At 49.7% G+C, this 16,062-nt stretch overlaps 1 protein-coding gene across 1 annotated transcript in view; it reads left to right on the top strand.

Annotated features, from left to right (window-relative positions):
* The first annotated feature begins 375 nt into the window (after positions 1 to 375).
* LOC144507650 (ultra-long-chain fatty acid omega-hydroxylase-like) overlaps positions 376 to 16,062 on the top strand; it is a 24,294-nt gene continuing 8,607 nt past the window's right edge. The window contains exon 1 of the mRNA XM_078234807.1: positions 376 to 528. Coding sequence (XP_078090933.1) covers positions 376 to 528 — 153 coding nt within the window. The remainder of the gene's footprint in view (positions 529 to 16,062) is intronic.

The following is a 16,062-nucleotide window of genomic DNA, read 5'->3' as shown; positions in this document are numbered from 1 at the left end:
GGAAATGGCTAGAATTGAATGACAAATGAAACAGCTTGAATTAGAAGCAGAAACAAACCAGAGTACAACAATGGGCAAAAAAAATTGAAATAGCTTGTACGTGAAAAAGGAAATGAGAGAGTTTCAATTGTGATTCAGAGCAGAGGATAAAGAGAAGGGAAGAATAGCCTTGGCAAAGGCAAAAGCAAGAGAGACAGAGGAACAATGAGCAAAAGAATTGAAACTGCTTGAATCACAGGTAAAGGGAAAAAGAAAGAATAGGCCAGGCAGAGGGAAAAGAAAAAAGAGTTTGAGAACTTGAACTTCAGAAACTGGCGCTGAGAATTGAACATCAACTTAAAATGGTTGAGGTAAAGGTAAAGCCTGGGGGTAATGATGAGGAAGAGCAAGTGTCATAGTCAGAGGCCTGGTGGGGATCTGTTTGAATATGTCCAAGCATTGCCAAGGTTTAATGAGGAGGATGTAGAGGCCTTTTTCATTTCATTTGAGAAAGTAGCCAAACAAATGAAAGGGCCACAGGCCAAGTGGGTATTGTTGATTCAAATGTAGTTGGGGAGATAGAGCCAGTGATTTTCACAGTAACTTCGTTGCAGTGTTAATGTAAGCCGACTTGTGACAAATAGATAAACTTTAACTTTGAGGAGAGTGTTCCATTATAGAAGGTGAGGTTGGAGAGTCCAGTGAAGAGTGGTGAAGTGGTAGTAGGAGTAATACAGAAATTATCTTGTCCAGGAATACAGTTTACCTTGGCTAACGATATAGCTGGATCGCGGGTGGGAGTGATGCCTACTGTGGTTGAAAAGCCAGTGGAAAATCAAACAACTGGTGTGTTTACAGGAAGTATATCCTGGGATTTCTTTTCCTGATTGTGTCGTAACAAGGTTACAAAATCACAGGTGAAGACAAGAGGAGAAATCAAACAGTATAGATAATGGGGGGCGGGGGGGGGGGCGGGCAGTGCAGTGGGCTGGGAGACATAAGTGGAGCCCATGTAGCAGGCTTCCTACTGGGTGCCACGGCCTCTGGGTGTCTCTGGCTGCCAGATTTCCGGCGTCATCAGCTCCACGCCGAATAAATTATTTACACGCACGGTTAAATCTCATTAGGGGGCCCGGGACTGAAGTCTCCAGGCCTGCTAGCCTCTCGACCACCTCGCCCCCCTCGCCACCTCGCCCCCCTCGCCACCCCGCCCCCCGCCAGGGGTGTTTCACTCCAGCAGGACTTACAAAAGCACCCCACTAAAGGGGAGTGTCAGGGTAAGGGGAGGTGCACTCCCTGGACATTGCCAGCCTGGCAGTGCCAGCCTGGCCCCCTGGCACTGCCAGGGGGTACCTTGGTACTGCCAAGGCGAGGTGGCAGTCCAACATTTGAGGAACCATTTGCAAGGGTCTTAATTGATTGCGTAGGACCCCTCCCTTAAACAAAAAGTGGGAATCAATATCTATTGACTATAATGGATGTATCTACAAGGTTTCCAGAGGCCATTCCATGACGCAATATTACAGCGAAAAGGATTGTAGAGGAGTTGCTTCAATTATTACTAGATATGGACTACCCACAGAAATACAATCAGATCAAGGATCAAACTTTATCTCAAAGTTATTCAAGAAGGTTATGGATAGTTTAGGAATAAAACAATTTAAATCGTGAATCAGGGTGGCACGGTAGCACAGTGGTTAGCACTGCTGCTTCACAGCTCCAGGGTCCCGGGTTCGATTCCCAGCTCGGGTCACTGTCTGTGTGGAGTTTGCACATTCTCCTCGTGTCTGCGTGGGTTTCCTCCGGGTGCTCCGGTTTCCTCCCACAGTCCAAAGATGTGCGGGTTAGGTTGATTGGCCAGGTTAAAAATTGCCCCTTAGAGTCCTGAGATGCGTAGGTTAGAGGGATTAGCAGGTAAATATGTGAGGGTAGGGCCTGGGTGGGATTGTGGTCGGTGCAGACTCGATGGGCCGAATGGCCTCCTTCTGCACTGTAGGGTTTCTATGATTTCTATGAACTGCGTCCCATCCAGAATCGCAGGGAGTGTTAGAGAGATGGAATCAAACCTTAAAGACAATGTTGAGGGCTTATTGTCAAGATTTTCCACAGGATTGGGATAAAGGAATTCAATTTATACTCTTTACAATTAGCGATGCACCTAATGAATCAACCAAATTCAGTCCATTTGAATTAATTATTGGTCGAGAGGTAAGGGGACCACTGAAAATGATTGAGATATTGGTGAGTCATTCTGAGACTACATTACTGGACCATGTGTCAAATTTTAGTAAGACACTTAATAGAGCAGGTGAATTGGCTAGAGAACATTTAGAAGTGGCACAGTGTGTGATGAAACAGATAAGAAATCAAAAATTCATAGTTTTGGGGATGAAGTATTACTACCAGTGGTAAGTCAACCTTTAAAGGCAAGGTTTAGAATCATAGAATCATAGTTTAGTGAGCCTTATCAAATAGAAAGGAAATTGAGTGAGGTGAATTATTTGATAAATACGTCAGATAGAAAGAAAACTCACAGAGTGTGTCATGTAAATATGCTCAAACCATATTTTGATAGGGAAGGAAAGCAGAAGGAGGACGTCTTAGTTGTTACAACTCAGAATCAAGAACCAAATCCGGATGCTTCTGAATTTGAAATCCCTCACATTAAATTGGATAACGAGGAAGTTATCAGAAATTGGAATAAATTATTGAGTTAGCTTCCGGAGGAAAATCAAAATGGCCTGAAAGAGTTATTTATTCCAATCACACGGAGAGCTATGTGGGAATAAGCTGGGAAGCACTGAACTAGTTATGCATGATGTAGATGTTGGAAATGCTATTCCAATTAAGCAACATCCTTTTATAGGCTCAACCCTCTAAAATTGGCACAGGTTCAAAAAGGGATTGAAGGCATGTTTAAAAATGATATAATTGAGGAGAGTTGCAGTGAGTGGGGCTCACCCATAGTCTAAGCACCCAACGATGGTGTGTGAACTATAGAAATGTCAGATTCATATCCTATTCCCCAACTGGGAGACTGCATTGAGAAGGTGGGACAAGCAACTTTTATTTCTAAACTTGACTTACTAAAAGGATACTGGCCGGAAAGGAAATCTTGGCTCTGGTGACACCAAATGGTCCGTACCGGTTTAAAGCCATGCTTCTTGGATTGAAGAATGCCCCAGCCATGTTTCGAAGATTAAGGCCATTTCATAGAACATAGAACATAGAAAGCCACAGCACAAACAGGCCCTTCGGCCCACAAGTTGCGCCGATCACATCCCCACCTCTAGGCCTATCTATAGCCCTCAATCCCATTAAATCCCATGTACTCATCCAGAAGTCTCTTAAAAGACCCAACGAGTTTGCCTCCACCACCACCGACGTCAGCCGATTCCACTCACCCACCACCCTCTGAGTGAAAAACTTACCCCTGACATCTCCTCTGTACCTACCCCCCCCGCACCTTAAACCTGTGTCCTCTCGTAGCAACCATTTCAGCCCTTGGAAATAGCCTCTGAGAGTCTACCCTATCCAGACCTCTCAACATCTTGTAAACCTCTATCAGGTCACCTCTCATCCTTCGTCTCTCCAGGGAGAAGAGACCAAGCTCCCTCAACCTATCCTCATAAGGCATGCCCCCCAATCCAGGCAACATCCTTGTAAATCTCCTCTGCACCCTTTCAATGGCTTCAACATCTTTCCTGTAATGAGGTGACCAGAACTGCGCGCAGTACTCCAAGTGGGGTCTAACCAGGGTCCTATAAAGCTGCAGCATTATCTCCCGACTCCTAAACTCAATCCCTCGATTAATGAAGGCCAGTACGCCGTATGCCTTCTTGACCGCATCCTCCACCTGCGAGGCCGATTTAAGAGTCCTATGGACCCGGACCCCAAGGTCCTTCTGATCCTCTACACTGCTAAGAATGGTACCCTTCATATTATACTGCTGCTTCATCCCATTGGATCTGCCAAAATGGATCACCACACACTTATCCGGGTTGAAGTCCATCTGCCACTTCTCCGCCCAGTCTTGCATTCTATCTATGTCTCGCTGCAACTTCTGACATCCCTCCAAACTATCCACAACACCACCTACCTTGGTGTCGTCAGCAAACTTACCAACCCATCCCTCCACTTCCTCATCCAGGTCATTTATGAAAATGACAAACAGCAAGGGTCCCAGAACAGATCCCTGGGGCACTCCATTGGTCACTGACCTCCATGCAGAGAAAGACCCCTCCACAGCCACTCTCTGCCTTCTGCAGGCAAGCCAGTTCTGGATCCACAAGGCAACAGCCCCTTGGATCCCATGCCCTCTCAGGCTTTTTTTTCATAGAAATCATAGAAACCCTACAGTACAGAAGGAGGCCATTCGGCCCATCGAGTCTGCACCTACCACAATCCCACCCAGGCCCTACCCCCCATATCCCTACAGATTTACCCACTAATCCCTCTAACCTACGCATCTCAGGACACTAAGGGGCAATTTTAGCATGGCCAATCAACCTAACCCGCACATCTTTGGACTGTGAGAGGAAACCGGAGCACCCGGAGGAAACCCACGCAGAGAATGTGCAAACTCCACACAGACAGTGACCCAAGCCGGGAATCAAACCCAGGTCCCTGGAGCTGTGAAGCAGCAGTGCTAACCCACTGTGCCACCGTGCCGCCCTGTACACCTTGTGCGGTGTACATCGACGATATGCTGATTTTTAGTCAGAGGTGAGAGGAGTTCCGAGTGGAATTGTCCGATAAATGTCAGGAGGCGGGCTTGGCGCTAAACTTGGATAAGTGTGAATTTTCGAAAGCTCAAGAGTCACGTTGCTGGGCCATTCAATTGGAGAGGGACAGGCGGCCCCACGGGATGTGAAAACAAAGGTTATTGGGGAGTTCCCAATCCTGTCTATGAGAAGGAAAATACTGAGATTCCTGGAGCCGAGTGGATTTTACATGAAGTTCGTGCCGCATTTTAGCAGTGTGGTTACTAAAATTAATGCTAATACTTTTTGTTAAATTCTAACTGTGTTTTTAAATAAAGTTTGTTTTAGTAAAAGCTTCCTAGTGGGTGAATAGAATCATACCTGGAGTGAAATCCCTTAGGCTCACCCAGGGCCAGAATCAAATGAAGTTGGGGTCTAGGCTAACTTTATAAAATAGCTCGGAGTCCCTGATCCGTCCCTAACAAGTGCGTGTGTATGTGTCTCTGTGATTTGGAGCCCGTGAGTTAGGGGCCAGATCATGGGGTGGCACAGTGGTTAGCACTGCTGCCTCACAGCGCCAGGGACCCGAGTTCGATCCCCACTTGGGTCGCTGTCTGTGTGGAGTCTGCACGTTCTCCCCGTCTCTGCGTGGGTTTCCTCCGGGTGCTCCGGTTTCCTCCACAGTCCAGAAGACGTGCGGGTTAGGTGCATTGACCGTGCTAAATTCTCCCTCAGTGTCAGGGGAACTAGCTAGGGTAAATGCATGGAGTTAGAGGGATAGGTTCTGGATGGGATTGTGGTTGGTGCAGACTCGATGGGCTGAATGGCCTCCTTCTGCACTGTCAGGATTCTAGGATTCTATGATGCAGTCTGAAAGACGTGCTGGTTAGGGTGCATTGGCCGTGCTAAATTCTCCCTCAGTGTTACCCGAACAGGCACTGGAGTGTGGCGACTAGTGGATTTTCACAGTAACTTCATTGCAGTGTTAATGTTAGCCTAATTGTGACACTAATGAATAAACTTTAAACTTTACTTTAGATCAGAAACTCCAAGGTATGTGAAGCAGGGACCTATTGCCCTCCCTGAGGGTGACAAAATTCATCCCCCCACCCTCCCCCCCTTGCCGCCACTCTGCCAGCACCCTTGGTTATGGGCCAGCCCCAGACTGCTGGTGCCAATTGGCACAGTCTGAAGGGTCTTCTAGGGCCAGAGTTACTCAAGGCCGTCCTCCAAGTTCCTGTGTGGTCTTTCCCAGTGGGCACCCCAGCAGCCGCAGTGTGCAGGGAATGCTGGGATAGGCAGAGGCAGATGGAGGACTGGCCCCTGGGGTGATTACTGCTGTTTTGTTCAGATCCACCTGATCGTTTGAATGTGCTTTTGGTATTGGCCAATTGGGAGAGGGACGCAGAGAACTGTGGGTAGATGTTAATGCGATGGTCAGTGAGAGAGGGAAGGTATGGAGTGAAGGACTGTTAGTCAATGGGGAGGTGAATCATTGAATTGTTACACTGCAGCAAGAGGCCATTCAGCCTATCGTGTCTGCCCTGGCTCTCCGAGTGAGAAATACTACTAGTGCCACTCCCCCTGCCTTCCACCAGGCGGTTCATCCCACACCCTAACCACTCACTCTGTGAAAACCTTTTACCTCACCTGGCCATTGCTTCTTGGGAAAATCACGCTATGTCCCTGCCCTCTCCCTCTCAATCTTTCCACAGCTGGGAACATTCTCTCCCTATCTGCTCTTTCAGATCCCTTCCTGATTTTCATACCTCTGGCAAATCTCCTCTTAGCCTTCTCATCTCTAAAGAGGACAGATATACACACTAAAATATACCTGTACATGCCTGTACATGCCAGCACACACTTGTACACATCTGTACATGCCAGCACACACTTGTACACACCTGTACATGCCAGCACACATTTGTACACACTGTACATGCCAGCACACACTTGTACACACCTATACATAACAGCACACACTTATACACACCTGTACATACCAGCTCACATACTTGTACATGCCTGTAAATATCAGCACACACTTGTACAAACCTGTACGTATCAGCACACACTTGTATGCCTGTACATACCGGCACACACTTGTATTTGCCTGTACATTCTGGCGCACACATGTACATGCCTGTACATGCCAGCACACATGTGTACATACCTGTACATACCAGCACACACTTGTACAAATGTGTACATACCAGCACACACTTGTACACACCAGCACATGCCTGGATATATCAGCCTGCACATAGAAATATACCTGCACACAGCTGTATATACCAAATACACATGTACACACCAGCACACATCTGCACAACCAGCATAACCCTGAACAAAACTACATGCATCTGTATACACCAGAACACACCTGCACACAGCAGCACCTGTAGCTGCTACACAGACCAGGAGACTCCAGAATGGTTCTGCACACAGTGGCACATTTCTGTATACATGAACACACACTGGAACAGATCTGTACACACCTGCACACGCCTGTACAATATTAAACACATGCAGGGTCAATGATAAGGTGTGAATCTTGAATATGATTGTCTATTGAATATAAATATAATGCAGATGCCACATAACAGGAGACCACAGTGGCTCTTGTTTTAAAGTTTATTTATTAGTGTCACAATAGGCTTACATTAACACTGCAATGAAGTTACTGTGAAAATCCCCCAGTCACCATACTCCGGCGCCTGTTCGGGTACACTGAGGGAGAATTTAGCGTGGCCAATGCACCCTAACCAGCACGTCTTTCAGACTGTGGGAGGAAACCGGAGCACCCGGAGGAAACCCACGCAGACACGGGGAGAATGTGCAAACTCCACACAGACAGTGACCCGAGCCGGGAATCGAACCTGGACGCCTCGCGCTGTGAGGCAGCAGTACTAACCACTATGCTACCATGCTGTCCACAACACAGTGCATCTGCAATATTCCCAGTTTAGACACTTCCCGCTCCCCATCCCAGAGTGAATCCTGTCATTCTGGGAGGATCACTGCTCTGGAGGGAAAATTGCTCTTCCTCAAACATGGAGGGGAATGAATGAAAGTGCTCGCCCCCTCCAATCATTCCCTCTCTCCGAGTAACTGCGACGTTAACAGGAAGGTCAACAGATTGTTCTAAGGAAGGTGAACAGACTGGCGCTGAATGTTTGTGTCTGCACTCAGTTGCTGGTCTCGGGGAAGCCAGCAGAGGGAGACGGTGAGCAGTGGCCGCAGCCCCACAAGAGGCGAGTTGGGTGGCACAAACGCGCCTCCCAGTGGCTGCGTACAGAACTGCAATGATGCAGAATAAGGAGCAGATTCCTGACTTGTGCCCAGTGTTGGGGAGATTCTTGGGGTTGGACGGAGAGAGGAAATGTCTCCTTTTCTTCGTGCTCTGCCACTTTACTTTTGGCTCATGTCCAACTCTTGTTGCCCCCTGTGATGCCTTGCCCTTATCTTGTGGCTTGTTGTCTTCTTGCCCCCTGGGCTTTAAAAATTATATATTATTCTGTCGTATTTTGGGTGGTTGGGGGTGGGAGGTGGTTGTTGAGGTGGTGTGTGTGTTGGGAGGAGGGGGCTGCTAGGTTGGGGGTTTACGTGTTTCCGGGGGCTGGGGTGGATGTCCAAGTGCTGTGTGTGTTGGAGAGTTGGTTTTTTGGGGGGTTTCCTCGCTGGGGAGGTTTTGTGTCTGTTGCTGAGTCAGATTCTGTTTTTTCGGGGAGGGGTTGGGGGGGGGAAGGTTTTGTTAGTGGGTGGGCTATTGATGGGTAGTAGGTGGGCTACTGGGGGGGGTGTGGGCAAGAGGTCAGGCGGTGGTGAAAAGAAGTCCTGGGGGTTTCCTGACAGGAATGTTGGTGGGTAGGTTGCTGGTTGAAGGGTGGTTTGTTGCCCTCTCCTGTCTTGGCACTTTTGTCTCCCGTGTGTGCCTGTTCGGGTGGGTGGGGGTGAGGGGGCTCTCAGAGCTGGTGGGATGGGGTGACTTTTTATCCTTTGTGGGTGTTTTATGTTGTGGTGGGCAGGGTGTTGTGATGTGGATCCGGGTAGTATGTATCGGATTGGTGTAGGGGCACTAGTTGGCGGAGGAAGTTGGTGTTGGTACATTCCCGTTTATTCGGATGGTTTATGGGGGTAGGCCTTTTGTTGGTCGTGCAAAAATTTACTTCATCGATAATTTGTTTATTTATTAATTAATTAGTGTCCCCAGCAGGCTTCCATTAACCCTGTAATGAAGTTACTGTGGAAGAGTAACTGAGGAAGAATTTAGCATGGCCCATCCACCTTTGTTAGTTGTATTGTGCCAATCTGTAACCAGGTTTCTCCCATTGTTCCTGATGGTCCCCCCCAGACCTGCCTGTGGATTCTACCCAGTCACCATTGTGGTCGGACTATCATCCATGCAGAGTTACACATTTATATTTTTGGTTTTAGGGGTTTATACTTGTCTGCGTGGATTAGTTCGTCCGTTCTAATCGCTTCCCCATATGTGTCCAATTATCCCTTTTAATTCAGGTGAAACTATAGCGATCCCCGGGCCGTGTCTCAGACACGGACCCAGACAAGAAGGAAATGCAGATACTGACAGAACACAACACTAAACGCTGGCCCTTTAATCTCCCGGTCTTCATTTGAACAAAGAACAAAGAAAATTACAGAACAGGAACAGGCCCTTCGGCCCTCCAAGCCTGCACCGACCATGCTGCCCGACTGAACTAAAACCCCCTATGCTTCCGGGGACCATATCCCTCTATTCCCATCCTATTCATGTATTTGTCAAGACGCCCTTTAAAAGTCACTATCGTATCCGCTTCCACTACCTCCCCCGGCAACGAGATCCAGGCACCCACCATCCTCTGTGTAGAAAACTTGCCTCGTACATCTCCTTTAAACCTTGCCCCTCGCATCTTAAACCTGGGCCCCCTAGTAATTGACTCTTCCACCCTGGGAAAAAGCTTCTGACTATCCAATTTGATTTGATTTATTATTGTCACATGTATTGGGATATAGTGAAAAGTATTGTTTCTTGCGCGCTATACAGACATAAAATACCCCTAAAACAAAAAATGTATTTATTTATTAGTCACAGTAGGCTTACATTAACACTGCAATGAAGTTACTGTGAAATTCCCCTAGTGGCCACAGTCTGGTGCCTGTTCAGGTCAATGCACCCTAACCAGCACGTCTTTCAGACCGGAGCACCCAGAGGAAACCCACGCAGACACGGGGAGAATGTGCAAACTCCAGACAGTGGCCTAAGCCGGGAATCGAACCCGGGTCCCTGGCGCTGTGAAGCGGCAGTGCTAACCACTGTGCCACCATGCCGCCCCATTCATAGAGTATGTAGGGGAAAAGGAGAGGGTGCAGAATGTAACCTTACAGGAGCAGTACGCTGGCACAGTGGTTAGCATTGCTGCCTCACAGCGCCAGGGACCCAGGTTCGATTCCCGGTTTGGGTCACTGTCTGTGCAGAGTCTGCACGTTCTCCCCATGTCTGCATGGGTTTCCTCCGGGTGCTCCGGCTTCCTCCCACAGTCTGAAAGACATGCTGGTTAGATGCATTGGCCGTGCTAAATTCTCCCTCAGTGAACCCAAACACGCACCGGAGTGTGGCGACTAGGGTATTTTCACAGTAACTTCATTGCAGTGTTAAAGTAAGCCTACTTGTGACACTGATCAATAAACTTTTTTAAAAGTGGGATTAACTTTAGGGAGTACACAAATTAATAATGTATATCATTAATATTAATGACCAATTCTGCACATATCAGGAAATGTTGATGATGTGATGCCAGCGATGGGTTTTATCTGTTTACTGGGGCCTGTAGGATTGTTAAACCTGGAAAGGGGAAAAATATACGTTATTGAGGGGGAGGGTTAAGTGGGGGGAGAGATGGGCTGGAGCTTGGAGAAGTCCCAAGGTCCATGATGTATCTCCCTGGCCCTGCACCAACAGTGCTGTTAGGGAGGGAGCTACAGGATTTTGACCCAGCGACAGTGAAGGAACAACCAATATATTTCCAAGTCAGGAGGGGAACTTGCAGGTGGTGGTGTTCCCATGTATCTGCTGTCCTTGTCTTTCTAGATGGTAGTGGTTGTGGGTTTGGAAGGTGCTGTCTAAGGATCTTTGGTGAGTTGCTGCAGTGCATCTTGTAGATAGTACACACTGCTGCTACTGAGCGTCGGTGGTGGAGGGAGTGAATGTTTGTAGATGTGGTGCCAATCAAGCGGGGCTGCTTTGTCCTGGATGGTGTTGAATTTCTTGAGTGTTGTTGGAGCTGCACCCATCCAGGCAAGTGGAGAGTATTCCATCACACTCCTGACTTGTGCCTTGTAGATGGTGGATAGGCTTTGGGGAGTCAGGAGGTGAGTTACTCGCCGCAGTATTCCCAGCCTCTGACCTGCTCTTGTAGCCGCTGTGTTTATGTGGCTGGGTCCAGTCCAGTTTCTGATCAATGGTAACCCCCAGGATGTTGCTAGTAGGGGTGGGGTGGGGGGAGAAGGTGGTGGAAATGCAGTGATGGCAATCGGGGTGGCACAGTGGTTAGCACCGCTGCCTCTCAGCGCCAGGGATATGGGTTCCATTCGCAGCCTAGGTCACTGTCTGTGTGGAGTCTGCACGTCCTCCCCGTGTCTGCGTGGGTTTCCTCCGGGTGCTCCGGTTTCCTCCCACAGTCCAAAGATGTGTGGGCTTGGTGGATTGGCCATGTTAAATTGTCCCTTAGTGTCAGGGTAAATGCATGGGGTTATACGGATCGGGTCTGGGTGGGATTGTGGTCGATAGAGACTCGATGGGCTGAATGGCCTCCTTCTGCACTGTAGGGATTCTGTGATAATACCAGTGACTGTGATGGGAGAGATGATTAGACCCTCTCTCTTTCTGGGTGAAGATGGTATGGTTTTGATTTGATTTATTATTGTCACATGTATTAGTATAGTTAAAAGTATTGTTTCTTGCGCGCGATACAAAGCATACCATTCAGAGAGAAGGAAAGGAGCGCAGAATGTAGTGTTACAGTCATAGCTAGGGTGTAGAGAAAGATCAACTTAATGCGAGGTAGGTCCATTCAAAAGTCTGATGGCAGCAGGGAAGAAGCTGTTCTTGAGTCGGTTGGTACGGGTCCTCAGACTTTTGTATCTTTTTCCCGAAGGAAGAAGGTGGAAGAGAGAATGTCCGGGGTGCGTGGGGTCCTTAATTATGCTGGCTGCTTTCCCGAGGCAGCGGGAAGTGTAGACAGAGTCAATGGATGGGAGGCTGGTTTGTGTGATGGATTGGGCTACATTCACAACCTTTTGTAGTTTCTTGTGGTCTTGGGCAGAGCAGGAGCCATACCAAGCTGTGATACAACCAGAAAGAATGCTTTCTATGGTGCATCTGTAAAAGTTGGTGAGAGTAGTAGCTGACATGCCAAATTTCCTTCGTCTCCTGAGGAAGTCTGTAGTCGCGGTATTAATGAAACATTAACAGACACAAAACAGGGGACAATCACGTTATTGGAACAAAGTGTTTAAAGTTTATTAGAGAGCAAGGTGTCGATTCTGGTTCAAATATTTCTCAGGGGAGAAAAAACCAACCCCTCAACCTGTGGCTCTGTGTCTGTGCTGTACTTTGGTCACATAGCAACCCTGTGAGTAATACTGTATAAATATGTCTCCAACCTCAAGCAGAGCAAGGTGACTCGAAGAGCTCAGGTATAACCACAAATTATACACTCGGAGCTTTCGAAAACTAGATTGACAAAATAAACGTGAGACTTAAATAAGGTTCCTTTTCAAGAGCGAGTCACTTTGTACAAGATCGTTCTCAAGCCCGTTCATATCGTGTGCGTGAATTGCAAATATTTTCCTGGTGATACCTGCATCTCAGAGCGTTGATCGACTCTCGTGTCTGTTAATACTGGAAGGTCACTGAATTGCCTTCCTGCAGGCTGGCTAAAACCGAGGCGCCGCTCTGTGGAACGGCCATTATTTTATACAGCTTCCACTGTGACTAACCATATAAATTCATACAAAAATATTAAAAAACGTATATCGATTGCACGCGGAATTAACGGACGGAATCGTACGAGGCCGCCCCTGTAACACTGCTTCGGAATCCCCAGATCCCCTGGGATAACGGGGTCGGAGTTATTCAGGAACAAGCAGCCCTGGAATCCACTGGGCTCTGGCTCCCAGCCCACCCGCCCCCCTCCCCCCCCAACCCTCCCGTGTCGGTGAAGTTGGCCGTACCCTGGTCTGGAAGTAACCCAGGCATTCTCTGCTACTCAATATTCATGTTCAAAACTGCCAATTACCCCCCACCCCCATTCTCCCCCCACACTCACTGATCCCCCCATCCTCTCCACACCGCCCCCTCCCCCCCACACTCACTGATCACCCCCCTACCCTCTCCACACCCCCCTCCCCCCCGCACTCACTGATCCCCCCACCCTCTCCACACTCCCCCCCACCCTCTCCACACTCCCCCCCACACACACTGATCCCCCCCACCCTCTCCACACTCCCCCCCACCCTCACTGATCCCCCCCACACTCACTGATCCCCCCCACCCTCTCCACCCCTGCCCAAATAGCTACTATCGTTAGCGGTGACTCATAGAGAATCCAATTCAACTTCTGAGACGGTTCATAAGTTGGAGGAGGGGAGGGAGAGGGAGAGACAGAGACAGAGGGCGAGGTGGAGACAGGGAGAGAGAGTAGGGGGGAGAGAGACAGAGAGGCAGAGACAGAAAGCGAGGGAAGGAAAGGGAGGGAGGGAAAGCGAGGGAGAGAGACTGGGAGAGGAGGAGAGAGACACAGGGAGAGAGTGAAAGGAAGTGACAGAGTGTGACGCAGAGTGTGACGCAGAAACACATCTCAATGAGAGCACGGAATGCAGTGACCCAGCAGTTTGCAGGCTGATCTGACGCTGTTACCCACACACAGCGCCGCACTCGGATTGTCCGTCTGTGCAATGCTTTGATGCCCTTCCAGGCCCCAGGCCCAGCGACGCTGGGGAAATGAACCATCTGGAGCTGATGATTTGCCCACCTTTCTCAGCTGGCCAGCTGACAATCGAGGTGAAGGTTCAGAAAGAGCTTGGGGCCTTGGGTTGAAGCTTAAAATCTAATCTGATATTCCTGTCCCAAGGACTGGGCCCTGCTCCATGTCCCAGTTCCAGCGAACACCCCGCCTTCTCACAATGAAGATGCCTTTATCTCTCTCTGTCTGAGTGGCGGGTGATTTGATTGGGCGAGGGGGTGTCGCCACCCTGGTCATCGATGATCACCGTTCACCGACCTCCTGGAGAGGGAGAGGGGAAGGGAATGGGAGGGACACCTCATGGGGTGGGGGGGGGGGGTCTGGAATGGCGGATGGGGCTAGCATGGGAAGGAGCAGTGGGATGGCGTACTGATAGACTGATGGATGAGGAGACATTGAGTCGGTGAGGATTGTTTTAGCTGAATTCAGAAGAATGAGGGGGAAATCTTATAGAAACCTATAAAATTCTGACCGGGTTAGGCAGGGTAGATGCAGGAAGGATGTTCCCGATGGTGGGGGAGTCCAGAACCAGGGTCACAGTCCGAGGATACGGGGTAGACCATTTAAGACGGAGATGAGGAGACATTTCTTCACCCAGAGAGTGGTGAATGTGTGGAATTCACTCCCACAGGAAGTAGCTGAGGCCAAAACATTGAATGTATTCAAGAAGGAACTAGATATAGCACTTGGGACGAACGGGATCAAAGGAGATGGGGTGGGAAAGCAGGATCAGGTTATTGAGTTGGATGATCAGCCATGATCATAATGAATGGCGGAGCAGGCTCGAAGGGCCAAATGGCCTCCATCTGCTCCCTATTTCCTATGTTTCTAAGACGGGGATAGTACGGAAAGGATGAAGGAGTGGGATTGGCCCGGCACAAGGAGGATGGGCTGAAGTCTGGCCGTAATTGGACAGAAAATGCCTGGTGGCGTGCGCTAGTTTAGAAATGAACTGGCAGTTTTCCACAGGGTGGCGTCACACTGAGTCCCGGCAGGTGCTGGAACTGGGGGGCGGGGGGCGGAGGGAGGGGGTGGGGGGGGGGGGGGGGGGGGGGGGCGGTGGGGGGGGGGGGGGGCGGGGGGAGGGGGGGTGGGGGGGGCGGGGATACAGGTCAATAACAAGCTTTTAAACTTGCAGAGTTTCGTTCCAAAAACAGTCACCCCACTTGGCACCCAACCTGCAGGAGTGACTGCGATGTACTGGACCCCACGCTGCATAAACGCAACAACACCCACCCCGGAGTGGGCTCAACCTTCGGGGTCACGGCATCTGACCTTTCCCAGGTCACTCAGCTCGTGCGCCCCAACCCAGGGCGTCGCAATACCCATTAAACAGAGAACAAGCTTCGGGAAAACAGATCCAATTTGCTCGGCCGCAAGCTCTGTCTCTGCCTGGGTTTCTTCCTCACCCAGGGTCTCTCGGTGGGTGAACAGGGCTGGTATCGAGTCGGAAAGTGTCATGAACATTCTCCCGAGGATTTATTATCTTGGGTACTCTCTGACTGACTCAACCCCCCCCCCCTCACATAAGGTGGGAGCTTGTTGCAAGAAAGCTCTTGGGGAAGATTTATATCAAGCCAAGCCTGCTACCACGCAAGGACCTGGGTGGCATGGTGGCACAGTGGTTAGCGCTGCTGCCTCACAGCGCCAGGGACCCGGGTTCGATTCCCTGCTTGGGTCATTATCTGTGTGGAGTTTGCACATTCTCCCCGTGTCTGTGTGGGTTTCCTCCGGGTGCTCCAGTTTCCTCTCTCAGTCCACAATCTGTGGGTTAGGTGGATTGGCCATGGTAAATTGCCCCTTACTGTCCAAAGATGTGTAGTGTTGGGGGATTAGTGGGCTAAATATGTGGGGTTACAGGGATAGGGCCTGGGTAAGATGCTCTGTCGGAGAGTCGGTGCAGGCTTGATGGGCTGAATGGCCTCCTTCTGCACTGTAGGGATTCTCTGACCTTCACCCACCATGCCAGTGTGTTGGCTAAGGCCACCGTGCCAGGGAATAGCAGCAGAGGCCGTGTGGCAGGGGGAATGGAACCAACCCCTTCCTCATCACGGGTCCCGCAGCCCGCCCACCCAGCTCTGACCTGCCGCGTCAACACTGTGCACTGCGCCAACCATTTCCCCACTGGGTCAAACTGGACAAGCGGGGCCTCTGCGGGGAACCCGGACCCAGTCAATCACTCGCATCGTTGAAGACCGGCCCATGACTGAACCCAGCGGGGAGCTGAGAGAGCCCCATTCCGCCTCCGTGGAGACTATTGCCCGGTGATTAGAGCACACTCTGATACAAAGCAAGAGTTGAAGGTGTGTGGGTGCATGTTGAGTGATCCCAGTGGACAATCCCATGATGCCCAAGGG

This window comes from Mustelus asterias, chromosome 19 (genome assembly GCF_964213995.1).
Source record: "Mustelus asterias chromosome 19, sMusAst1.hap1.1, whole genome shotgun sequence".
Taxonomy (NCBI): Eukaryota; Metazoa; Chordata; class Chondrichthyes; order Carcharhiniformes; family Triakidae; genus Mustelus; species Mustelus asterias.
This window is presented reverse-complemented; position numbering and strand designations above follow the sequence as displayed.